This window comes from Nipponia nippon, unplaced genomic scaffold (genome assembly GCF_047370975.1).
Source record: "Nipponia nippon isolate SJK-2023a ecotype South Korea unplaced genomic scaffold, ASM4737097v1 scaffold_12, whole genome shotgun sequence".
NCBI lineage: Eukaryota > Metazoa > Chordata > Aves > Pelecaniformes > Threskiornithidae > Nipponia > Nipponia nippon.
The window spans coordinates 8,878,701-8,905,986 of NW_028262313.1; the positions used below are offsets into that span (position 1 = coordinate 8,878,701).

General features: G+C 50.6%; 1 protein-coding gene across 2 annotated transcripts in view; it reads right to left on the reverse strand.

The window, feature by feature from the left end:
* Window positions 1–16,822, reverse strand: part of GPR50 (G protein-coupled receptor 50) — a 47,736-nt gene extending 30,914 nt beyond the window's left edge. The window contains exons 1-2 of one of the 2 annotated variants that reach the window (XM_087749110.1): window positions 16,601–16,822; window positions 16,209–16,349 (exon numbers count right to left, since the gene is read on the reverse strand). In XM_087749110.1, coding sequence (XP_087605236.1) covers window positions 16,209–16,349; window positions 16,601–16,775 — 316 coding nt within the window. In that variant the 5' untranslated portion in view covers window positions 16,776–16,822. The remainder of the gene's footprint in view (window positions 1–16,208; window positions 16,350–16,600) is intronic. The other variant, XM_087749111.1, reaches the window with a different exon arrangement.
* Between the last annotated feature and the right edge of the window lie 10,464 nt (window positions 16,823–27,286).

Genomic DNA, 27,286 nt, shown 5'->3' on the forward strand with positions numbered 1-27,286 from the left:
AAAAGGTCCACTGTTCAGCTCAAACGTCTTGGTGGGCCGTGTCTGCCAGCACAAGCAGGCTTGAAGGCTTTCTCCGTTCTCTCAGAACAACAGTGTAAAACATGCATCCCTGTTTGGCCCCTTTAGCCTTTAAGGAAGCTGTTCATACAAATCCCTGGGCTGCCAGAGTCACCGATAAAACTTTTTTTCTTTTTTTTAATAGAAGTTGCAGCTTTTGGTAAGATGGCAAAGCATGCGAGTCACTCGTGTTGGTGTACGAGTGCCCAGGCAAAGCAAACAGCTCAGCAGGCAGGCTCCGTTCTGGCAGGCCAGGCACAGCCCCTGCCTGCAGCCCGAGCCCACGGGACGAGCAAAGGGGCAGGGGAAGGACGCAACGCAAAGCCACTCGTGTTGTACCTTTCCAGCCACTTAAACCTCCCCAGGTGCAGCTCTGCAAAACAGACATCCCAGAGCCAGACTGCAAACTGGACACACACCAGATCTTCCCTTTCCACAACTACCTGAAAAGGTTGTGTAGTTCTCAGATAAAACGCCGTAAGTTTAACTCCTTAAAAGACAATTACTACTTTTGCTTAAATACTTGGGAAGTCTTGAACACAGGTTGTGGTTGGGATTTTTTTTTCCCCCAAAACAGGAAAAGGGTTGGTTTTGTGTGCGTTTTTTAAATACACGCTACTTTCTTGACTTCTAACAATGGCAAATAAAAATCCATTTTTTAATGTAAGTGAAAGAGAACAAAAGTCATATGAGCAAATAGATATTAATTAATAAAGTAGTTATGAGGTACCACACTCTTGGTTCCAATGTGGTTATAATTATAGGAGGGATTATGCATGGAGATGTTCAGAGATTAAGGAAAAGGAAGGAGAAGACTGGCAGAAGAGAGCAAATATTTTCCGTGCTGTGAAACCCTGCTCATTGGCTTTACATCGCTTCCCACTGCGAAACTGCCTTGGCCACTTCCAAGGGAGCATCACGGGAAAGGGGGGACCGAGAGGATGGCAGCAGAGGTGACCCCAAAAGAGAGTGTCCTCATCACAAGGCAAACCCGAGCACCCAAGCGACAGGCTTCATGTCACCCTTTCCTTTTAAAGCCTACCCGAATCCATTCACAGGGACAAAGGGTCATTTTTCTGCACAATGATTCAGAACACAGATCTTAAGTTAGAAGGCTCCAAGCTGCTTCACAAAATCATTTTGGACTCACCTTGCTCTATTTCTGTCTTTTTGCTGCTTACATATAGATGTGTTCTGTTGCTCACCGAAACTGTTCTAATGCAGATCATTTCCTACTCAGAGGGAAGGGAAAAGGACAGAGCAGCTTTTGAAACAGAGATGCTTGATCTCTTTTGGTATAATTTTGCAGCACTTTCAAGTTCCATGTCAAGGCTGCCTTGTACCGCTTTGAATTTTAGCTGGCTGCTTGCTTCTCGAGATACTCCCAACACAATTCTAGGCAGACGCTGTTAATCAATCACTGGAAGAATTAATACAGCATGATCGTGAAGAAGGCTGGGAAATACAAGAGGTGTGAGGAACAGATTTGATGCATTATCAGACATGTACATTCTGAATTCGTATTTAAGCAACCCATAAATGTTTGAAAACTTAAGTGTTACTAGAATAATGAATCAGAAAGCACTTGCTGATAGAGAATGCAGAAGAATTGTGTTCTCTGTAGTGGAGGTTGAGAGTTTCTGAATGTCAGTAGCTTTCCACAGCTTAGAAAAGCACTTAAAAACAAAATAATTTTAAAAGGGAGGAGAAGGACTGAGGCAGAGACACTAATACAACACAGATGCAACTAGCTCCATGGACAGCTGATCTATAGGTCTCACATCCTACCACCAGCAGTACTCGAGAGGAAGAAGTGTTATCCCTGATGCATCTGTTAAAATGCAAACCAGGCATTTCTGCCAGAAATAAAGTAAACATGAGGATAAACATCTTAGCTTCTTGCAGGTACCACGGCTCTAAATCTCCTTGTCTCGGACAGAGAAAGCAGCACATAGTGGGTCTGAAATGTATTCGTCCAGCAGCAGTCCCCTGGAAAGCATGCTCCTGTTACAGGCCACAGCTGGTCACCATGCTAAAGAAATCGCATCTTCTGTCTTACTTTCCTAAGCGTGAAGGACAAGAATAAAAGTTGCCGGGCCCAGTTTGGTGACAGGGATATCAATAGCATTGGGTTTTATTCCCAGCTGCCCAGCCAGCCAGCACAAGAGCTTTCTAACTCCTCTCCCCCTCCACAGCAGGAAATTGAAAACCATTTTTGACAAACACATAGCCATGAAGATCACAGGCGGAGGTATAAGCAAGGGGCTGTATTCGAGCAAAAGCTACTTTCATGTGTTTTGCAGCTGAATGACATTTCAGCTTCAGGCTGTCCTTTTACCAGCTTTGCGGGGAACTTCCACTGCGGTTTCCCCTGCTGCTGTTGCTGTGACACTTCAAGGCGACTCCAGCAGATACCTCACCTGCTTTAAAGCTGGCACCAGTCAGAAGGACAAAACGGGCCAAATCAGAAGTCTTCTATGCAGTATCTTTTTTAGCACAATTGCAAAGCATCTATCTTCCCATTACAGCAGAGATGTTCAAGTATTTTGAGCTCTAGGATGCCCAGGAGGGAGACGGTCATACCCTCTCCCGAATCCACCCTGTTTTCCCCCTGCTCTCCGGGCACTCAATACCCTATACACGGACATCACACACACTGCGTGCATCAACTTTTGTTCCCAACAGTGATGTGCCAAGCTCTGCAGTCCCCGTCGGTGTGGCAGCCTCCAGCAGCACGCATGACCAGGACCATCTCCTCTCTGCAAGACCAGTGCAAGTGACACAGCAGGGATGGACGTGTCCTGGGATCAGCACCCACTCTAACTGCATTATGATTAGAATTATTAGAATTAAAATGCCAACGCTCATGCTCAAGACCCAGAGGAAACCCTCTGTTCCTCTAACGCCAAGGAGAACGCATTTATGCTCTGCTAGCAGCATCGCAGCCAGGATGCCACAACAAATGCAGCTGTGCCACCAGTTACTTATGGTGTTTAGTAGGCTGCCAATTCGAATCCCACCCAATTACTTTAAAAAGGATTCGGCACACACTGAGAACCCCGCTTTGGGGAAAGTCCAAGAGTTAAAACAGACCCATCAGAACAAAAAGGGCTCCTGCGTTTCCAAAGATAGAAGTCCAATACACTGCCAGGTGCCCGTCCAAGCTGGCACCCTCACCCTACACAGTCAGCAACCAAACGCATTTAGATGCCCCGGACACAGCACCTTTCCCCTCCCTTCCTGGTTTCCCCAGTGAAAGAGCAGTCTCAGCAGAATTAGAGAAGCAAGGGTGTGTGGAAGAACATGCACAAAATTAATGCTTTGCAGGAATTGGCTTCTCTGTCTCTTCTTCTTTAAAAAAAGAAGTGTTTTTCTTGCGTGACACAGTGCAGAATAACCAGTCAGCTTTCTATTTCAAAATGAACTCGTCTTAGACGTCCATGGCAGAACGCTAAACCAAAGGCCTGTTCAGCAATTCCTCTTCATTGGCGTGCTGTATCCTTCCGCCCCAGTTTGAGAGGGATTTTACCACAGCTAAGGACAGCTTGTGGCTAAAGGCTTCACCCAACAACTCACCAGCTTTGCAGTAAGGACCCTTACAACACAGGGGTATCACCCAAGTCCCACAGCCGTGTGGCAGCAAGCACAGGACCACAGTACACAACAACTCTGCAGCACAACCACCCTCCCCTTAACACCAAAACTACCTTCATGCCAGCCACCTCTCTGCCAGCTTTTATCTTCTGTGAGTACAAACCATCAAAACCCCATGAGCGGACCTCACCAGCGAGATACATACACGGCTGCATGCCCATTAACAGAGTATCCCACGTGCATATTAAACCATAGAGTAAAATCTGCTTGGGGGGGTCCATTACAAAGTAGCCTTTACCATAAATCAGACAGTGAGAGCAGAGGCCCGACACACTCGTGCCGCCTCTGCGGGAGCCAGGGCAGTGGCGGCACGCCGTTCAGCAGCACCCTCACGGGAGGAGCTTCTGCCCACGTGTTGTGAACACTACAGGAGCTGGAAAAGGGGGATCACAATTTGCCACCTGAGTCACCTCTTCATAGCACAGTTTTGTTGATTGCTGGAAGTTGAAACTCATTTAAAAACAGGGGAGGGGAAAATAGAAGGGTTGATTACAAACCAGGATCACATTCCAAGAAAAATGTGACAGAGTTTCATCATTTGTCTTCATTCCACATGGGAGGAAAAGTGGGTATCATCTTTCCACATGTGTTGCAAACAGGCAAAAGAATCACTTTCAAAGGTAAGAAAAAACTGTGAAAGACTGGTTCATCAAAGCAACGGGAACAGTCCAGCAGCAGCAACTGGTTTTGTAAAGCTAACGATCAGTCAGAAGAAATCCAGCCTCTTCTGGGTGAAATTTGTCTCAAAAAAAGAAATAACAAATGAGAGAACTGCAGTTGAAATACCAGTAAGGAGGAACAGATGCTGCCACAGGAAGGCTGAAACAGTCCAGCTCCCTGTAAGCCCTGTTTGTTGCTTGCCCACTGCTCTGTTTCCACATCTGTATAATTTATTCCAAAGCAAATTTATTATTTTAAAGACTCTATAGAGAAGGCGGCGAAGGCTGTGTGTCTGCTAAGGGACACAATGCTGGTGTTCATCCTGTGGTTATTTCTTGCTCCCACACTAATCTGAAAGGCTTTGTCTAGCGTGGGATTTAGCAAGACTTTTAATCAATGGGTTCCGATGGTACATCCACACTCGGAAGGCTTCTCTCATTAGTTTACTAGTCCTAATTAGGCAGGGCAAGCCAGTTTTACTCCCTCGTTGCCTTGCACAGGAAACCCTAGTTTTCCCACCTAGGTCTTCCCTCAAGTCAGTTCCCAGCTCCTCTGGCCTGACTTGGCTTTTAGAAGGACTTAGCTAGGTGGTGGCAGACAGCATCACCTCCCCTTTCAATGCTCATCTAGACCAGGCCGGGAACATTTTGTTTACTGCAGTGTCCTCCTGGAAGCAGAGCCCTCTGAAGTCCCTGGCGAGGTCTTGGGTCATTAAGAATTGGCTGGTCAGCATCTGTCAGGAACAACATGAGTACGTTGCCTAATGAGTTCTCTGTTTTCCCATAAGCATAAAGCTGGTGTATCTCTGAAGGACCAGAAGACCACCGCATATGCCTAGATGTTCAGTTCACTCCTAATCTGGGCGAGAAGTGCCCTGAAAGAGGGCACCTTGCAACAGGCTGGGTTTGTCGAAGCCTTAAAACCCAGGGTGCTGTGCAAGGGCACAGCTGGCACGTGCAGAAAGGCACTGCTCTGCGCCCTGCACACCCAGACACACCGCAGCAAGAAACGCAAGCAGATCGCCTAGATCTAGAACAGCACAGAGCTCCGACTCCTGCTGCTCCTCTTTGCCCTAACTGCTGGCCACGATAGCTCTCGGCAGGCAGGACTGCCTGTTTGAAGGCAGAGATAAGCCTGACAGCCTCCCACTAAACAAGTCCTTCCTTCTCCCATCCCACGGGTCTTTTTCTGCAAGTCCTCACACCACACGTCTGCCTTCCCTACAGAAACTCCCATGGACGAGCACAGGAGAGGCAGAGCTTGCAATCCGTACTGCAGTATCTGATTATTTCAGTGCCTATCAACTACACCTACTCTTAAAGGGTTTTGTCAGCAAGCTTTCAACTTAGTCCAATTAGTTTTGCCTCATCAGTTTTGATTAGTAGAAAGACTGTTTAAGACATAAGACCCAAGACATAAAGGCAAAGCTTGCAACTGACCTAACACTCACATCTTGGGTATGGTAAAAAAGGTTTCTTTCATTTCTAGTCTTCCCTTGGAAAAGCCAAGATAGAATCTCTGACTTGACAACATCTACCTCTGCATAAAAGGGAAGGGTATACTTTATACTAGCTTAATTTCTCCCTGCAAAGCAGAGCACTGAAAAGTCCAGAGATGGTGCCAATATTTTTGGAAAGGCCAGAAAGAAAACAGGCAGAAATAGTGATGGAAAGCAGAGGACTTCTTAACTCATCTTCATCATTGCTGCTGCTGTTTGTTGTGATGCTGAGACCATACTGGCCATTTGTAAATAAGCTAATGGTGCAAACCTCACAAGAGACAGATGCATTTTCAGTCAGATATTAGCAGATACTGTTAGTGTGAGCATGATCTGCCCTCCACCAGGAGCCAGAAGAGTGGAGGTGGGAAGGGAGCATGAAAGGACGATGGAGAGTGTGAGAGAAAAGCAGAAATATTAATTTTGCCAACGCCAGACTACTCCAAATGCTACTGGAAGCCTCTTCCAGGGATATTTTATGTTGTCATGCCTTGCTTTTAGTCTCTGTACCAGGAACTGGAGAGGGTGTTTACTACACTTGAGATAAAGTTAACGCACCTCATGTCCATGTCCTCATGGCACCGTTGGCCAGACTCTTCCTGATTTTCAGCTCTGACCTGCTCCCCGACCACACAGAAAAGCCGGAGGCTTGGCCCAGAGGTGCTGTAAGGCTGGGTTACTTCACTTGGCTGGGGAATCAATCACAGGGGCTGGCGTTTGCTTTTACTTGCGCTGGCTCATGACAGGTCTGCAGAGAAGACACCAGGCCAGCGTCAAGAGGCCTCCACCACCTTCCCAGCTCCTCCGTAACTGAGGCAGCTTTCAAAAAGTTCTAGAGCATCTCAAAATAAACGATGAGGAGGGAGCACCTTGATGTACAGAGGCTGAAGAACAGTCTCTATAGGTACAGAGACTGAAGAACAAATTAACCTGGAAAGGGCATAGTCGTAGAAGAAGGCTACTCAGCCCTGGCTCTGCTCCCCAAGGTGCCTCTGTAGCAATGTCAACATAGTGATATAGCCCAGGAGACTCTGGTGAAAAGCTGCAGATAGTGAATGGTACAACGCACAGCCGCTGTCCTCAGACTGCGCTGGGCCGAAGCTGCTGACACAGGCTATTCTTCTCCCCTTCCATTTAAAAGAGCGATGACTTGCATGAACATTGGCTTTGGAGTATGTGCTTGGCAACCCCAGCAGGTAAACAACCAATAATACCATAAGGTTCTGAAAGAAATACATTTAAGTTATTTTCACAATATTATTAAATCCAGGAGTGAATATTTTGAATATGGTATAATCCATTTTCCTAGGCACCAGCCAAGAACAACACTAGGTTTTACTTGGAAATGGACTGCCATCCCCGCCTCACCGTTCCCTCAGGGACACAAGCGGGAGCCCTGCACGCCTCCCCCAACATCCCCAACCCTTCCCTGCTCCGTCAGCATGCCTCAAAACACAGCTCCCATCAGCTCTTCCCTTGCTCACCACACAGGCGAGTCCCGATCGCTCCTGCCAACGCTGGTGTGACTGCTCTCCTCCGAGCCAGGGACTCTCCTTTGGCCCAAGGAAGCCCGAAAGCCAAGTGCTGATGAACACATTGGGAGGGCAAACGCACAACACTAAAAAGGCCAGGCAGGAGCATTTCAGCAGATGGGACTCAGGGCCAAAGAAGAAGTGGGCGGACAGCAAGATCTGGATGGCTCCTGCCATTGAAACTGGCCAGCAGACACAAGCAGGAGAATAAGTGGGTTGGGTAGGTACAGAAGAAGCAGCCCTGAGCACAGATCATCTCCTCCCTTTCTCCAGCAGTTCCACCCGAAAAGCAGAACCCAAACCCATTCCCATGCACCAGGACCCCAGTTCTTTACTCCTCCTTATCTTCTCTACCTGCTGCCCACTCCACAAACCCTCCTATGCCATGTACATATGCAAGTCCCAGGGCTGGCTTAATTCGCTGTGGTCACCTAGATCAATAGGCTCTCATCACCCCGCAGCACAGAGGAAACAAGTTAGTCACCCCGCAGAAGTCACTGGAAAATCCTGGGCCACCTGGAGAACATCTCCCTTCCCTAAATCCCTCCTGGCGAACGTCCCCACAAGTAGGACAGAGCTAAAGCCACAGGACAGCCCTGTGCCCCCATCTCGGCTCGTGCGAGCAGCCCATGCCTCGCAGGAGCGGGGACACCGGGGAGGCTGCTCCCTCCTGCCTGGCTGTCGGGCAGCGCTTCCCTCTGGCAGCACGGGCCAGGGCTCCAGTTCCCAACGCATCCAAATGTGACTCTGCTGTGGCTTCCACCCCCCCCATTAAGATTCAGTTTGCTCTACTTTCTATTGCAATATCTGCAGAAACAAAACTCACAGCTGAGATCTGAAGGCCAGAAACAGGGCCAGGAGTAAGGTGAAATACGTTAGACTCCATTTAACTTACGGGTTGTAGAGCCCATGGGAACTGCAGGCTATGTGCCTGCTCAGCACCCACGGGGCCAGCTACGTTCCCTCCCAGAACACATCAGGGTCTCTTCAGCCCACCTGCCCTCACTGTCGAATACAAATGTCTGCAACAGGCAGAGCTGCCAGTTCTCCCCACCTTCCCCCTTGGGATGGGGAAGAGGTGCAGCTCAGTTAGTCTCAGCATCCTCCTGTTCGCCCTTATTCGCTTTGGCTATGGTTGGCACATCCCGCCACCACTCTTCCTACTGTGGCCGGATTCTCACCACTCCATCAGCATTCCCACTTATCCCCCTCCTCCCTCACCTTCTGTGCATCCTCCTGCCCCGGGCCTTGCTGAACCCATCTCTACCTGGATCCTTTTATGCTGGCCCGAGATCCACAGCCATGACACACCCATTCCCCAGCAGCGCCAGTGTCCAGGACTAAGCCCAGGCCCACGGGGGTTGCATCTAAGTCAAAGGACAAGCAGGGATTCAAGGCGGGTCGCACCCTGGGCTGCGGGACCTCTGTCCCCTGCAGCCATCATGGCGTTTGTCAACATCACATCTGAAGGCGATGCTGGGGATTGTTCAACAAAGCCAGATCTGAGGTCTCTCAACGGAAGACATCAAGTGCACGGTCTCAGAAGACAAGGACTCACTGGTCCTCCCTCCAACTTTTGGGAATGAGAACAGTTAAACATGAGAAAGTTGCGCCACAGGTTTCCTTCTACATCTTCCACAAAAAGCAGTCCCATCAGACCGGGGCTGTCAGGGACAGGAGTGTCCTGGGACTGTGGCACAGCCTCCTCCTTGCCAACCAGTCCCAAGGACGGTCCTGTCCTCCTCCGTCCCTGCTCTCTGCTGCGGGACGGACTTGGAAGGGATTAAACATCCTGCGCAGAGAAAGAAAAGCAAACAAAATGCAATGAAAATGCAAAAAGAAAAAAAAAAAAAGGCAAACAAAACCCATCTCTGGAATTAATTTCCATTTTATTTATAGGCCATCGCATATTTTTTTTAAGCCTTTTAATTAATCACTCCACAAGTCACATAGGGAACAGCTACTTTGAGCACGTATGCCCACCTTCCCTCTTCCCAAAACACGTTCCAGCCTGTGTTGAAGGACTGTCTCCAAGGTAATTAATTATTTGCTATTATCTAAGCCAGTACTCGGCTCCCCAGATCTTACAGGAGCATCAAGTCCTGGGACAGTAATGCTTTTGGGAGCTGAAAGGAAAAAAAGAAAAGCCTTTGGTACAGGCAAGGAAGGGCAAAGGGGTTGGACGGATTCAGAGAGGGAGAAAGGGAGCTCAGCACCAGGCTGAACCTGGCTTGCTAACTCTTGCTGAGGTCCATAGGGTGGCCCTCCCGGGGAGGCAGGGCGTTATTGCGCCTGCTGCAAGACACAGATCTTCCTAATCAGAGGAATTTTGTTTCAGCTGATTTGAGGGTAACTGCATAGAGCCCTGCGCCAACACGTAACAAAACTTTTGTTGAACACTTTGCAAAGACAAATATGCCTCTGTTCAGAAATGCTAGAATTACTGTTTCTAGTGGAAACCTGATTCATTTCTCTCAAATCATATATTTATGACATACTCACTGGCTTGACCACATGCCATCTGGCTATCAAACTGGCAGTACACCTGAAGCGCATGCTGAGCACTGCTCGCTTACCGAGCAACTAGCGGTATTTTAACTCTGTTCCCATCCACAACTTAGGTTCTGTGTTCAAGTCCTGCTCCCAGCAGGGGTTGTCCTGAAAACCAACGTGTCAGGGGAGGGGGAGGAATAGAGATTTCTGCTGGAAGTTCTGCAAATTTCACAAAGGGGCTTCTGAGATCCAGCACTCCTAAAAATACTCCCATCTACATGAACTGTAAGGAGGGGGGGGGGGGGTCTTTTCCTGAAAAAAATAGCAAAAAAAAAAAGGCAAAACCAAAAATTGGTGGCTTTGACCTCACACAGTTAATGGGATGGAATCCCCTTGGGACCTCCTGGGGAGCTGTACGAAGGACCAATTTAGAAATATTTCTGAAGCTACTGCACTCCAAAAACACTTCTGAACCGCACACACCCGAGCGAGCTGCTGCTTCTTCCGGAGCTCCGGGAGCACAGCACAGGAGCAGCACAGCACGGGGCCACGAGCGCTGCTCCGAGCAGGACGGCAGCGCGGAGCCTCCTCCTCCTCGGCACTCCGGTCACCTCGCTGCTCCCACAGCCCAGGAGGAGCCCTGCGCCGCGCTGCTGGGAGGAGAGATGCGCAAGGGTCAGGGTGGGAACCCGACCTGAAACCCCACCAAAGCTGGGGCACATGAAGATGATGCTGTCAGAGACCTCTCCAAATCAGCTTGGCCGTGGGGCTGTGCCACGAACCAAGCAAAGCCCCATTCCTCTGTGCCTCACTATGCAAACCACCTTCTAGGAAAAAACAGGTTAAGACTGTTCTTCACTTTACACTGCTATTGCACTTAAAGCTCACACTTTATCTTAATTCAAATTAATTTTCTCATGGGTTTTATCCCACTGTCGCTCTCGCTTCTCCCACCTCCTGTGGCCGATGGCCCTGCTCCAGCACCCACCTGCAGAGCCACAGGGGCAGGGGGCTGCAGCAGAGCGCCCCTGGGAAGGACCGACACCTCCCCAGCAGCACGCCTGCTCCGCCGCTCCCGCAGCCCACGGGGTGCACTGGGGTACACCCCCACTGCTCACACAACAGACCGCTTCCAACAGCTTCTCTGCACCAACTCTACAGCCCCCACAATTACCATGCCAAGCCCCAGCCAGGCTTCTCTGGAGCAGCCCTGTCGCTGCAGTTAACGTTCCCATGGTTGATGGCACAGGGAGCATCGCTGGCAATCAGCTTGATATGGCAAATTCATCACCATCCAGTTGAGTGAGTCAATAACGAAGCTAAAAGCAAACACTGTCATGGATTATTTCCCACCAACAGCAGAGAAGCAACAGCGAAACCATTTGTCAGCAGCTCACTCATTTGGTGTCACAGGCACCCATCCCCATTGCCGGCTGTCACCCTTCCACCTTAGAGGACCCAGGGAGAGGGGAAGGGGGTGCAGCTCCAGGGTCCCCTAAAGTCCCAGCAACCTTCAGACTGCACATTTCCCTCAACAGGGCCCACCAGAAAGCCAAGACACGAGCTGCAGAGTCCCTGACATTTCAGAGGGTCAGAGGCTGGATAAATCATAAGCACTGGTGGGAGTTTGCTATAGACAAATGAATCAGCAGAACAGATGAGCAGCTCCTGAAGCATCTACCCGCAATGTACAGAAAGAAAAGATGTAACTTCATGCTTGTGGCAGATGCTGGAGGGTTTGTGGTGCTAAAAAAAAAAAAATTAAAAAAAAAAACAAAAACCTTAACACACCTACATATAATAGATAGCTTTCTAGGACAAGGAAATCCTGCAGTAGCTGGAAGAAAACCAATCACAGCTCCCAACTGCATCTGAGATAAGGAAACAGAACATGGTCCAACACAACATCTCTAAAAGGTCAGTTTCCCCAAACTAGAAACAATCAGACACAACAATAACTGAGAGAAAACACACAAATATAAGCAAATGTGACAATGCTTATCAGGAGATATTTAAAGATGCTTTAGTAGAGCCCTCCTCTCCCTCAAAAAAAGCAATGCTATATTCAAAAAGAGTTTTTTTGGTTAAAAGTAAGAGGTTTTTAAGACAAGAGTCAAATTAAAAAATAAATAAAATACGAAACAAACAGAAAATCCACTATAAAATCAGTAGCTGGAAATCTGCACATTTTATAAAGAAAGCTAAAAGATATCAAAAAGCTAATGGCAATAGGTATTATCAGGATAAAAAGCAACAATCTATCAATACAATAGGCTTGATGCTAAAAAAGTACAGTGAAATTATCCTGATACAGAAGATGTAGAAAGCATAAGCATTACTTTTTATCTTTGCAGATAAGGATGACTTCTATCTCAGTGATAACAAAATTCTCTGAGAAGCAAGTTGGGAAGATACCCAACACCGTCTGCTAACCGTTTTTCACATCTGTAACTAGAAAACCTGCACTTCAGAGCGTATGAAGGAGCGCACCAAATCCCTAACGCTGACTTTTAAAAAAATAAATGAAGAGAAGCATGTCCCAGGCCAGCCAGGAAGTTCCAGAGGTCTTGGAACAATAAATAAAAAACCCCACTCAAGCAAACAAAAACTTAGCGTTGTGCCAATATTTTCAGAGGGCAAAGGGCCTGATCCGGGAAGCGCGGGCTGGTTATCCTGTCTGCGGGCCCGGCAGAGGCAGGGAACGGCCAGCGTTCGGAGATGGAAACACAACTAGTGCTAGTCAACGCAGTTTTCTGGTCGCAGGGCTTGTCAAACTGATCTAGTATTTCTTCTAAGAGTACACATTTGGCTGACAAAAGTAACTGTGTTGACATAATACATGCAGACTTCTGTGTGACGCTTGACTTTGGCCGGTGTGACAGTCTAAGAACAAAATCCCCAGCGCTAGCAAACATCAGCGTAGAGTGCATATCCAGAGGATTAAGAGCTGGTTGAGCCCGGTGACCTCATTGGAGTCATACCTGTGCCTCCTGCCCCCACGGAGGCTTCAGCTCCCCGGAGAGACGATGTTTCCACGAGGGAAAAGGGCCCATGAGGCGGCAGAAATCCCCTCTGCATGCGACGCTCCAGGCAGCGCTGGTGGGAGATGCGGGTTTTCGGGAAACACATGTTTTGGCTGTGGGCCTCAGCTTGCAGCCAGCTCGGGAGAGCTAGGCTAGAGGGTCTTTCCAGTGCCTCTGCCCAAAGAGCAGGCTAACCCATTGCAAAATACTGGTTTTAGTGCAGATTTTCACAATTGTAAAGCTAGCAGGATGCGCAAATGAAAAGCTGTAGACTCAGCCAGGGCAGCAGCCTTCGGTTGGTCATGATCCTGCACGTGCCACGTCACACACGGCTCACTCCTATGATTTCCTATGCGGGTCCTAATCCGTGCTCCGCGCTCTGAGCACCTTCCAGTGACACCACAGGACACACCAGCACCCACCCGACACACGTTACACCTTCCCACAGAGACAGGAGCAAGGTGATTTCATAGAATCATAAAATCTTTTCTATCATAGAATTTTACGGATTGATAGAATCTGTTTTACAGAATCATAGAATCAAGTTTTACAGGTCAGGTCCTTTGCTTTTAAACTCCATCAGCGCAGGGATAGCAGAGTGGCCAGGTTTGTGAAGGCTTTCAGCTGCCAAAAAAGTTCACCCCCTTCTCACCTGCCTCCCATAAAAACATACAGACATCTCTCCTGCCAGAGGAGCAGAGTTATTCCCCACACCCTTCACGCTTAACCATGTACATGTCCTGCACTGTGGACATATGGACCAAAGCCTGGAGCTTTGTTTGAAGCTCTCGGACCATACGAGCAGCTCCGAGTGTCCGAGTAGCTGGATGTTACTGTAGGAAAGCTTAACGCCAGCAGTTCTCCAGCATGACTGACTGAACCGTGGATGTGAACTGTCCCCCACGGAGGAAGCCTGGGGCTTTCAGTAAATCTGGATTTCCTCTGCCCACAGGCATCACTCACCTCCCTCTGCTCATTCAGCTCCAGGCAACTGCTGGTGCTCTGCAGACAGCTGACCACACGGGTGAGGGTGCCCCTTGTGAGACCCTGCTGACACCCACACTCGTACTCCCTGCCCGTTGTAGCTACAGGCTGCGCAGAGGTGCTGAGGCATGCCAAGTACTGCAGAGAGGTCCAGGGGATGGACCAAAAACCCCATCCCCACAGGAACGATCACCCACCACAGCCACTGAAGCAGTGCCAGTTTCACATCCCTGCCTGAATCCAGCTTATCCTGGCGATACAGTTTTAGCTCCAGCTGGATGACCTTGTAGCTGGGCTCTTGCTAGTTTCCCAACGAGCTTGCTCCAGAAATGGAGGGCTTGGCACTTCCAGGAGTTGGCAAGAGCTGACACATCCATAACGGGTGTCCTTTTCATTTACTGGACTGGCTTAGGGGAGGTTTGAACATGAGCAGAGAAACTCTTTGTCCAAAGGACTTCAAGCTGGCTGCTGCGCTCCAGCTGAGCCCCCCTCGTTCACGGTGCTGCTCACGTCAGGAGGAGCACGGACTGAGCCGAGACCCCCGCCTTCTCCTTCTGCATCCAGGGAGGCCGGCGGCCCGCTTGCTCACCAACACGGCCAGGTGCAGGATGTTGGCTAAACATCCTAAACACACACGATCTTTTCAGCAAAACAAGATGACAACAGCTAGATGCTGGTTAGACATTTGACCTTGCTGAACTTCAGACCATCACCGTCAGTCTGACGACATTGCTTTCCCGCTGCTGAGCCCCTCTAGCGACTTGGCAAAGGCATTCCCAGTTTAGGCTGTTGACTGAAGGGGGAACGACGCTCAGGTCAGTGAAGCAGGACGGGTCTCTCGACACCTACCACCGCTTCGAAGCGTGTTACACCGAATTCCCCACTAGCCACGCTCAAGTTCCATGCGCAACGAGAGCCATCTCCCCTCAAATCAGGGAGGTTAACGAAGATTTCGCTTGTGTTGGTTTTACTCATACGTCCCGACAGCTTGCACGTAGAGCAGACAACAGGCTACGGACAAGGATTAAGATTTGGAAAATATCTCCACAGTCACTTCAAGGGAAAGCTGTTCTGTTTCACTTTCACAGGAACTTTAACTCAACTCACAGCGGAGGCAGTCTTAAGAAATGAAATGCATCCAAATGATTAACAATTTGAAAGATGATAAAAGCAGCTAAATAGTTCCAAATCTGCTTGCTGCCCAACCAGCCAGATAAAATAAACCACTAGTTATCTCAGGGAGAAGGGAAAGGTATCTCTGGTTTTCTTTCCCAGAACCACTGATCACAAGCTCACAGCGCTCACGTTTTAAAGCAAAGCTGAAGAGAATGGAAAATCCCTTTCCCAACTCTATTAAAATTCTCCTAAACCCGGTGGAGCGTGTTCGCGTATTGGGGATGCTACGGGCCGTGTTTCGTGTACCAGTCAGAGAGCGGCTCCCTGGTCGAGGTCGCTGCCTCCAGCGCCTGCCCACGCCAATAGCCATTTCTGTGCTATCATTAATAAATCAATCAAATGTTAAAGGCACCGGGGGGGAGTCATCCCGTCAGTCTTACCCATCCGCTACTTTTACCGAACTCTGTTGAGCTACTTCGTATTTACAGAAGATTGAGAGAAACACAGAGAGATCAGCATCTCCGAAACACTGACAACTTTGTCTTACACATTATAAACACTGGAGATGTTTCATTAAAACCATTTTACAAGCTATAAAACTAAAGGCCATTTTGCGTCTTTCACGGTAAAAGCAGACAGTGGGTAGTCCTTAGCAAAACATACTCTACGGTACGCTTTAAGCAGCACTGCGCAGACTACTTGAAACTCTCTACAGAGCAATTTATATCCAGTGTTACATCTTCAGTAAAATTTATATCTGGTGTTATTTCTTGGCTAAAATAACAAGAGTTTGAAGGCAAGAATACAGCCTTCTTAAAAATGGTTAATATCAACACCAACTTAACGATTTTCCTAGATTAATTCATTAGGGAGGTCAATACATAAAACTCCAAAACAGACTTTCAAGTTACCCATGGAAAAGACACGGAAAATCTTCATTCTGCTTTCAGCTGGTCGTCTAAAGCACATCTTCAAGACAAAAACGCCCGAACACATGCAAGGCTGGGACATAAAAGCAGGTGTTCAGCGTTGCAACAGGCTCGTCTTAAAAATGCGAGCAGTCTTTCTCCCCGCCCGCCTCTGGCAGCCGGGGTCTGCCGGTTTTCCTCCCCGGCAGCCGGGGTTTGCGGCACCAGCGCCTGCTGCCCCCGCTCTCCCCGCCCGCTGTCGCTGGAGCAGCGCGGGCTTTACCTGAGTCTCGACGTGAGCCCAGGCTCCTCGAAGTGCAGCTGCCGCTGGCAGAGAGGAGTTCCGAGAAGTTGGAGGAGAGGCGCAGCGGTACGGGACGGACGGACGGACGGACGGACAGCCACTCGGGAACCCCAGCGGCACCTCGGGTCACCGGAGAGAAGAGACGAGCGGGTGCTACTCCGGCCCGCCGGCAGCTCGCCGCCCGTTACCATCCTGCCCGCGGCCGTCGCCCGCCGACCCCAACCCCGCGGCGAGCGCTGCCGTGCGGGGCCGCCGGAGCCCCGGGCGCGGTGCGGTGCGGGGCCGCTCCGCTCCGCTCCGCCCGCCGCCGGCGAGTTGGCAGCGCCGCCGCGCCGCCCCCCGCGCCCGCCCCGCGCCCGCCCCGCTCTCACCGGCGTTACGGAGCTTCTTGTTCCTCAGCACCGAGAGGATGACCAGCGCGTTGCCCAGCACGTCCACCACGATGGTGAAGATGAGCACGGCCGCCAGGGCGGTGGCGGCCCGCGCCGGCTGACCCCCTTCCAGCCGGCAGCCCGGGCAGCTCGCGTTGCTCCCCGGCCGCTCCATGCGCGCCTCTGCCCGCTGCCGCCGGGGCTCCTCCTCCTCCTCCTCCCGCCCCGACGGCAGCCCCCCGGGCCGCCGCGCCGCGGGGAGGAGCGCGCCTCGGCAGCCTCCCGGGGGGCGCCGGCTGCCCCCTCCCCCGGCGGTGCCGCCGCCCTGACCGGGGGGGGGCGGGGGGGGGGGGGGGGGGGGGGTGCCCGGTGCGCGGCGCGGGGCACCCGCCGCCCTCTCCGGTGCGATGGCGCCACCGCGCGGCGGCGGCGGGGAGCACCGGGCCCGGGGCGCGGGTGTGAGCCGTGCAGCCTGCGGCGTGCGCGCAGGTGTGCAAGGGGCTCGCCCCCGCGGCGGGCCGCCCAGCCCGCCTGCGGCCCTGCCCGCTCCGCCGAGCGGCGCCCTCCCTCCCTTCCCTCACGGCCGGCTGCCGCCAGCAGCGCCGCGCCGAGCGGGGAACCGAGGCAAGGCGAAGGAGGTGTTGTGGTCGTGGGCAGCGGCTCCAGCTCGTCCCACGCGAAGCGGAGCTTTAAAGAAGCCCCCCGGGTGCAGCAGGCGGCGAGCGCCTTCGCCGCCCCGGGCGAGCAGAGGGCCGAGCAGCACCCGCAGCCCCTCCAGCCTGCACAGCAGCCGGGGAGGCTCGCACAGGGCTCCCGCCCTCGGACGGGGGTACCAAAAAGGGAGAAATTACAAGGTGAAGTTTTACATTTTCCGCATCGCAGAAGGGTTTTCTTTGCCTTTGTTTGCCACCGCAAACACCGGTCACAGCCAGCCACCCGTGAGCCAAACCCATCCTCACAAAAACTTTTTCAACCAATTATGTCAGAACAAACCCATTCACTGTCATTTTAATGTTTTTTACCGATTCAAACACGTGCGATGAAGAAGCCCCAGCAATAATTTCAACTTCAGCAGCCCCCTTGCGTGCTTCTTAGCCGCAGGAAAGCAGCCTTCCGCAGGGGTTTCCACCTCCCGCCCAGCCTCAGGGCCGAGGCTTCCAGCCACCTTTTGTGCTGTACTCCGCACCAGCGCGAGCAAGAAGAGACCAAGCCCCAGCGGTCAGAGTGCAGCTGTACTACTGCAACCACGTGAATTCTCAGCTTTATTTAGAAAATAAACTCAGAAAATAGACTTTATGGGCTACGGAGGTCAGCCACGATGGGTGGTAGCGGGAGAGAGGGCAGGGGCGCGCCGAGGCTGCCCGCCTCCCGGCAGCACCTCCCCTGGTTTTGGCCCAAAGCCGCTTCTCTGCGTGCAGGTCAAAGTGCCCGAGCTAACGTAAAGGCTGTTTCACAACCCAGCCCGGGGGTTTTACAACTGCCCCGTTGAGCGAGTCAATAACAAAGCAAAAAGCAAATGCTGCGAAGGCTTATTCCCCGCCAGTAGCGTACAAGCAGCAGCAAGGCTCAGCCAAAACGAGCAGCGAACAGGGTCTGCCCCGGCCCGGTGGCGTGGGGTCAAAGCCAGCCCCGCATCTGTGCTCAGGCCTTGCCTGAGCCAAGCTGCTTTAAGCAGCTTTTTACCCTTTCCCCATGACTGGAGAGCACTCAATTTTGAAACAAAATGGGTTTTTTTTGAAGATAATGATCAAAATCATGCATTTTCAGATAGTCAGAGCATTTTGGCTTGAAGTTTGGTTTTTTGGGCTTCTTGGTTGACACTCTGCGCTGAATTCTCCATAGCTTTGCAAATATTTTCTCTGTGTAAACCCGAATTTTGTTCACGGACTTTCAGCCAGTCTATGTTCAGGACCTACCTGCAGTACAGGAGCAGGGGTAGGAGCGGCTCACGTGGACGCATCCTTTCAGCACCTTTCACCTTCACGCCGCTCTGCTCTGGCAGCTGTTTGCACCAATTTTAATATGCTCTCAGAGCTATTCCCAGTGCGGAGAACTGGGATGTGACTTCAGAGGACCTGGACTTTATATGCAGGTGTCTTGGACTTGCTAGTAGAAACACGGTTTGAAAATAATGAAGATGGTGTTTGAAGTCAAGAAAAAAGCTGCCTTTCTGAGTGCTTTGCTTAAAGATGCATGCAATGCTATTGCCTCTCCTCTGGCTCTGGAGGCTTTCAAGACCCCCAGCAAACCTGCACCCAGAACAGTTATCTTCTGCTAGCACCAAACCTGCTAGTGCTGTCTTCCAGCCCCTTCCATCGTGGAGGCCACCAAGCTGGGACATCCCGCAGGGAACTGGCTTTGCCTAGCAATAGCGAACAGTAGTTGATTGATGAGTAATGGGAGAAGTATTACTGCAAACTCTGCTGAACCCCGCTGGCCCTACACCAGCTGCAGGGCAGGGGTGGTTGTGCTGGTGCTATCCCCGACAAGAGCACCCATGGGAGCACCAAAGCTGCCCGGTGAAGATTTTGGCCTCGCTTATACTTAAAGAAAAGAAACTGCCTAGCACACCCGTGCAAGGTAGAGAGGGGTCGCATTTTATGAAACTACTGCAACTGGAAAAACACAAAAATGGCTTTTCATCTGGTAACTTCTTTTGGTGCATTATTTATACCTGCAAAAAGCTGTCTTTTGCCACAGCCCGGTGCGACTGCCCTCGATGGTAAGGTCTGCGTAGCTCTACCAGGCATGTGTGCATCTGCATAGTTATAGCAACTAATCTCTCGTAAGACACTTAGAAGAAATTATGATAGATGTAGTGAGCAACTGTTTTCATCGGTGGAGTGATTTAGATGAATGATTTTCAGGCTGTTTCCTCCCACCTTCCTGCTAAATGGACTCTTCACTGCTTCAATTAAAAGACTAGCACTCTAGGAAGCAGTGGCAAGAAAAAAAAAAAAATGAAGCTACAGATATCAATAAGACCTTTTTAATTATGCTTTACCGGAACCTCTGACGTAAATCATACTGAAATAAAAATATCCCCAGTGTGTTAGAAGAATCTAGGCTCATTTGATTCTGCAAGGACCATGAACGTGATCACAGGAGAAGGCAACTGAATTAGGGTCAGAAACCAGAGCCCGTCAGTACCCAAACCACACGGGGGAGGTTATGTACACGTACACGCCCAAAAAGGACAACCAAGCAGAATGCAACCGGCACAAAAATATTCAAGCACCATAAATACTTTTCAAACACTCCTTTTGCAAAACCGTAATAGCTTTGGTAACAGCAAGGCTTAGAGGGGCAGCGCCTGGCACCCTCCTGCCATGCCGCTCGCACCCAGCACAGCGGCCACGTGCAGAGAATCGTTTATCCCTCGCTGAGCGCGGGACTCGTCCAATGGCATGAAACATCCCCCTTCCCAACCCTACCTACCAAAGCGCACAGCTTAGTAAGAGTTAATCCAGGTACACTATAATAAATGAAAGCTTACATAATTGAAAAATAGCTGAGGCATTAATCTTCCTTCTCGGTACCTTGAGTCCTCTTTAAAAAGATTATTTTGTCTTCAGAGACAGCTTTAATGCCACTTAATGAATCGCTTATAAATGAGGGATTTTTTTTTTTTTCCTCTTCTATACAGGGACAGGCTGACTACTACACCGATTCTGTCAATGTAAAAGAGACAATTAACTTTTGTCAAACATACAAAGATAATGGTTGTTCTCCACAAATACTACTATACTGAATTCAGCATATTTAAGGCCAATTTGTCTTGTCGTTTTGACTGAGCCTGCTTAGCAACAGTGACATATCCATTTCCTTTGGCCAGACCTGGGGAACTCTTCGTGGTTACCAAAATAATTAGTGACCCCCTGAGCACCCTGTTGTGGTTTTACCCCAGCCAGCAACTAAGCCCCACACAGCCGCTCGCTCACCCCCCACACCCGGTGGGATGGAGGAGAGAATCGGAAGAGTAAAAGTGAGAAAACTCGTGGGTTGAGATAGAGACAGTTTAATAGGTAAAGCAAAAGCTGCACACGCAAAGCAAACCAAGGAATTCATTCCCTACTTCCCATGAGCAGGCAGGCGTTCAGCCATCCCCAGGAAAGCAGGGCTCCATCACGCATAACGGTTACTTGGGGAGACAAAACACCGTAACTCCAAACCTCCCCCCCTTCCTCCTTCTCCCCCCATCTTTATATTGCTGAGCATGATGCCATACGGTGTGGGACATCCCTTTGGGCAGTTGGGGTCAGCTGTCCCAGCCGTGTCCCCTCCCAGCTCCTTGTGCCCCCCAGCCTCCTCGCTGGTGGGGTGGGGTGAGAAGCAGAAAAGGCCTTGACTCTGTGTCAGCACTGCTCAGCAATAATGAAAACATCTCTACATTATCAACACTGTTCCCAGCACAAATCCAAAACATAGCCCCATACTAGCTACTATAAAGAAAATCAACTCTATCCCAGCTAAAACCAGCACATTCTTCACCCCTTATTCCATACCATTTACATCATGTTCAGGTCTCACGCTATCCAATACATCCTCATTACCCACCACCACCCTTCCCATCCTTTGATAAAATACACAGGTATCATTCCCTTAGTCTATGGACCACCCCCATGAAATGCCTGTAAAACGTCCACAGAATGTCCATTGAGTTCGTTTAGTCCATGACTTTGGGGTCCATCTGTGATGGTGGTCACTCAGGACAGGAGAGGTGGTGTGTTGCGTGGAGTTGCTGGGCACCAAAGCCAGCTCAGGTCGGGTCACTGCTGCACTTGCACTGCTTCTTGTAAGGCTTGTCCTCCGTTGGTTCAGGTGGTTCCTGCTGCAGTAATTCCCCTAATACGCAACTCAAATCCCAGGTTACAACAATTTAAAGGTATTTCCATTACAATCTCCACCCCTGATCCCTTTAGACCAGACCATCGAGTTTAACATTGCCATGAACTCCTCCCCTTGCCCCTGCTCCGGCTCTAGACTTAGCCACAGACTGCAGTCCCTTAGGGGAGTGCCTGCTCCAAGTGGAGCCTTATCTATGAGCCACAGTCTCTCCAGCAGTATACCTGCTGCAGCGTAGACTTATCCACAGCCACAGTCACTTTGAGATGTACCTGTTCCAGCATGGCCTTCTCCATGGGCCACAATGCCTTCAGATATACCTGCTCCAGCATGGCCTTACCTACAGACGCAGTCCCTTCAGAAGTAAACCTGCTCCAACACAGCCTTACCCATGGCTGCGGTCCCTCCAGGGCTGTACCTGCTCTGTCGTGGGCTTATCCATAGCCACACACTTTGAGGTGCTCCAGCATGACCTCATGCACAGCCACTGATGCTTCAAGGTGTGCCTGCTGCAGCGTGGACTTATCCACAGCCACAGATGCTTCAAGGTGTACCTTCTCCAGCATGGACTTATCCTTGGGCCACAATCACTTCAGAGGTATACCTGCTGCGGCACAGCCATAACCACTACACAGATGCTCTGGTATGGACTTATCCACAGCCACAAACACTTCGGGGTGTCCTGCTCTCACATGGACTCACCCACAGGTCACAGTCCCTTCGACTTGAGTTCACATCGGAGCTTCAGCCTGTCCAGTAGAGCAGCACACAAACAGCAGTGATGCCCTGGCCATCCGCCAGCCCAGGCACATCGCCATTGCTGTTATCAGAATGTTCCCAGGCACAGCACAGTAAGATGATAAGCAGTACAGCAAGCAGCAAAAGCAAAAAACAGCCACTAACGAGCACTAGACTCTAATATACAGTAAGGCAAGCGAGCCCCGTGGCAAGCACAGAAGCCTGTCGATTAATAGCTAAACAGCAATAAGAGCTATAAATTCGACCTAGCACATTCCATTCAAATCTGTCGTTATCTCAAACCCTTCGAGCTCCACACTGGGCACCAAACAGGACTGTCGTGGTTTAACCCCAGCCAGCAACTAAGCCCCACACAGCCGCTCGCTCACTCCCCCCCGGTGGGATGGGGGAGAGAATCGGAAGAGTAAAAGTGAGAAAACTCGTGGGTTGAGATAAAGACAGGTTAATAGGTAAAGCAAAAGCCACACATGCAAAGCAAACTAAGGAATTCATTCCCTACTTCCCATGAGCAGGCAGGTGTTCAGCCATCCCCAGGAAAGCAGGGCTCCATCACATGTAACGGTTACTTGGGGAGACAAAACACCGTAACTCCAAACCTCCCCCCCTTCCTCCTTCTCCCCCCATCTTTATATTGCTGAGCATGATGCCATACGGTGTGGGATATCCCTTGGGTCAGCTGGGGTCAGCTTCGGTCCCCTCCCAACTCCTTGTGCCCCCCAGCCTCCTCGCTGGTGGGGTGGGGTGAGAAGCAGAAAAGGCCTTGACTCTGTGTCAGCACTGCTCAGCAATAATGAAAACATCTCTACATTATCAACACTGTTCCCAGCACAAATCCAAAACATAGCCCCATACTAGCTACTATAAAGAAAATCAACTCTATCCCAGCTAAAACCAGCACAACCCCCAGGAACAGGTAGGTTAGCGCTGGATAAGAAATACCAGGCTGGGAAATTCAGAATCTCAGCACGAGCTCATTCAAAGGTGTTTTGGTGTCCAGCTTCAAAGGAGGGAAGAGACACAAGAAAGGAGGAGAAACACAGAAAACCAGGGCACCAGGAAACCTTCCCCTGAACGTCTCAGTTGCAGAGAAGGTGCAGGCAAGTTTTCTTTGAACTGTAACTCCCGCCCTGCAAAAGCAGACACCAGGCAGGACCATGGGGCAGGTTAGTGGTTTCCCCGCTCCAAATCACTTCCAGCGAGTTGCAAGCACAATTTTGTAGCATGCAGTCGTTCCTAACACAGAGGTCCCAAAGCAGAAACATTCAGTCATCTCCCTTGCCTGTGTCCTGCCGAGCACCTGCTCCACTCCCCGGATCCGCACGCACAGCGCAAAGATGCTGAACGAAGCCGAATCCCTCCCCTCCCACCACACCAGCCTGGCTGAGCACTCATGTTTGTTTCCAGCGAGAACAACAGGCAATAAAAGTTATAATTTGTCAACAAGTGGGCCTTTTGACTCAAGCAATGGCCTTTGGGAGAGACACGTAAGCAGATGCAGAAATGGGGCTCATAAATCCTTCGCCTCGTGGGCTGCTCCCACGCTGCTTAGCCCGGACAGGACACGGAGGAGCCCTGCGGGGCTGCCCCTGCTGATGGGCAGAGCGGGTCTCCTCCACCCCTGAGCAGACCAGATGGAGGGTTTAGAGGTCTCTCCTGCCCTCCGTATCGAAACCAGCAGCCTGCAGTGGTTTAACACCACCAGGACACGGGGCTCAGCTGTTGGAGAGCTTCAGCATGGGCCTTTCCAGCACAGTCTGTTTTTCTTGTTTAAGATTGTGGTCTAGACCCCAGACAATGGACGCTCATTCCTTGGCACAGACTTAGACTCCTTGAGCTGGCAAATGCAGCTAAAATAAGCCATTTAGTCCCTCTGTGTATCAAGGCTGTTACCTTAAAAGTAAGGACCAACACCTTTCCCCCCCCCCCCCCCCCCTTGTCTCAATTCTGCCCTTAAATCCAGCGTGTGGCCAGGAGGCAGAGTTATTTCCAAACCATTACCAAAGGGGAAATCACCATTATCCACCCACCGCTCTCTAGCCAAACACATACAGCAGTAGTTCCTCTCTCCCAAACTTTTTCCTTGTCCATTTGGACTGCGCAGCTATTTAACGCGGAGGCAACACAGCTGTACTGTGCACGGCGTAAGAGAATCCCAGTCTTGGGAAAAAAAGCACTAGTTGCTTCGGCAATAAATAGATGAATACAACAGCTTGCCCTGAGCTGCCATTGCAGAAGAGATCAACAAACAAGAGGCTCTATTTATGCCATCATGCTTGCACAGGAGCTCCAGACAAACTAATAACCTCGTGTTCAGCCGCTTCCCCTCTTTGTCCCTGAAGCAGCAGCCTCACGCAGAGCGCACAGCCCACTCACCCAGAATAGGCTTTTTTGTTAATCGCTCAAAAAGCCGCAGACACAGGCCTGTTCATTCAGCCCAACTGCCTAACGCTGCAATCTAAATAAAAAGGGAAAGAAGGAAAACTTTGTATTCCTTTCGTACCCTGAATATTAAATGACCCCATCAATGTTGCCTTGGGACGCAACGTCAAACCGCTTCCTTTGCTCCGCGATGGGACTTAAGAAGAATGACTTTGAGGCTGACTTGCCATTTCAAATCTCCCATTTTTTCCCCATCTCAAACTCGAGGACGCAACACGAATGAAATCAGAATTAACCTCGTTACAAACAAGCAAGGGGGGTGACCTAGATTTGCGTTGCCTCTCAGAAGGAAGTGACGGCAAAAGTTTAAAACCCGCCATACGGGGCTGTCGGCTGTGGCACATTTAGGTCAAAGTTTGTTGCGATCAAGTCGTGCTTTCCAAAAAGGCTTTTACTAGTGGGATGATTTGTATGGCAGCAGCTGAATTATGCATGGGATTTGTACAGCCTCTGCTAACAAATAACTCCAGCCCTTCCAACACGTGCGGAGAAACCCAAGCTCTTCCCTGCAGCATCTTCTTCAGTGGCTTGAACCCAGCTCTGCGACCCTGGGGACACAGGGGTGGCCCTCGCCACCAGCCACATCAGGCAGCGTCCCGTGCTGTGCCGGGCTGGGGCCGGTCTTGCTGCAGGTCTCAAGGTGCTAGGATGAAATGTGGGTTGTTGTTTTTTTTTTTTTTTTTCAATGATCTTATCAAATCCCACCCCAAAAAAAATCCCAAATCAGAGGGTCTGCTCCCAGTGACGGCAGCCTGGGTGCTGTGTGGGCTGCTGGGGCTGCTTGGATGACAGCTGAGTGGTAGCACAGGACTCTGCCCAAGCAACAGTCACACTGAAGCAAATACACAGAAATGATCAGGCTGGGGGGGTTTGTTGTGGTGATCTGGGGAAAAAAGCTCAGGGAAGGCCACAGCTGTTTACCCCATTAAGCCAGGAAGATTCAACTGATGTATCTCACGGCTAACAAATCCTAAAGAGTTTTAAGTGTGTTAGTATCTGAGTAAGAAACTCCTACGTTGCCCAACAACAGGCAAGTTACTCAAGATGCTGCTAGCTCAGTGCTTGTCAGTAAGGCAGTGAATCTGAAAAAAAAAAAGAAAAGCAAAGAAAGGAAGGCTGGTTCATGACAGACCGGTCCTCAGGGAGGTGGGACAGGGGCCCTATTTGCCTTCAAGATCTGCCTTTAACTCGAGCAAAAGAAGGACCACTCATTCTCCTTGCAACATCCCCATACAGCGTGTACTTAAGTGAGGGTGGGCAAGGCTTTCCCCCTTACACCGAGGCCTCCTGGAGCGGCAGGAGTGAAAAAAAAAGAAAAAAAAGAAAAAAAAGAGCACTTCATATTTTTCCCATTGAGATTCCTCATCCAGTCTCTTTTTCTACCAGTGAAAACCAACAACAAACACACTTCTGCCCCTTACAGATCTCCTTTCACCGGTCAGAAGGAGGTAAGACTGGCAAAACCCAGCCCCAATCCCTGCCCCCCCGAGAGCCTGGAGGGAAAGCTCTCGGCTCCATGGATACTGCCCAAGCAGAGGTGGTTGCTTTTTTCTCCAACACCCGCAGAAGTTTGTGCGGCATCTCAGACATTCAGCCTCGCTCATCGGGCGCCTGGCCTTGCCGTGGGGGGAATGGTGTGACACAAACTGCTGAGATGCTCTGGGGACTCCCCCTCCACATTCCCACCCTCCCATCCCCAATTTGCATTAGAGTTCACCTGGATGCACACCCACCTGCAAGCATTTTGCGGGCACCCACTCTGCTGCCCAGCACTAAGTCCAAGCTGCTTTTGCAGCCAGGGACGGTGCAAGCCCAGCGGGGTGTGGGGCAAACCCGGCTGGGCTCTGGCTGGCCCAGCTCACTGGTGCCTGTGTTACCCACCCAGCTGCACCATCGCTGTGGGGACACTCACAGTTGATGCCACTCTCTTGTCAAAATCACTCCATTGCCCTTAGCAGCTGCTTTCCAACACTAGGGCTGAAATTGGGTTGTCCTCTGGAAGCGGAGAAATAACAGTCTTAAGAAAGAATACAAGGAGACTTCCCTTCTGCGAGCAGCCCCTCCTGCAGCCTGACTTGTGGGAGCTGCAACGCGAGCAAGCTGCAGGAGCGCTTGGCACTAACCGCCTCGTCACAAGCCAGCGGTGCGGGAAGGACAGCACGACACGCGCTACTCCAAATATCGAGCTCTTAATTACGTCCCAAGCAGCACCTCTGTGCCTGCAGTAATGGGGGCTCAGCTACATCCGCGGCTGTTAGCGAGATCCTGTTTTGCTTCATCCTCATTACGGGAAATAGCCTGCTCGGGTCCAGCAGCCGGTGGAGATGTTTCCTCTCGTGAAGCGGATTGCTTTCCCCTGTCAATTATGAGCAGAGAGCTCGACAGCCCTGCGCAAATTACTGGGTGAAAGCATAAACAGGAGCACATGGGAACCGATTACAGTCTTGGTGGCAGGCTTGCTTAAAAACGGCTGATGGAAACACAGAGGTCAAGAGAAATAAAAAACATAGAGGCGATGGTGATCATGGCTGGCATGGCAGTACTGAGGAGCTGGGGGGGACGCGTGGCCCCCGCCAGCCCCTGAAGAAGTGCAGCCGTCCACAGCCGTGGTGTGGCAGGGGTTAACAGAGGGGCTCAGCGAGT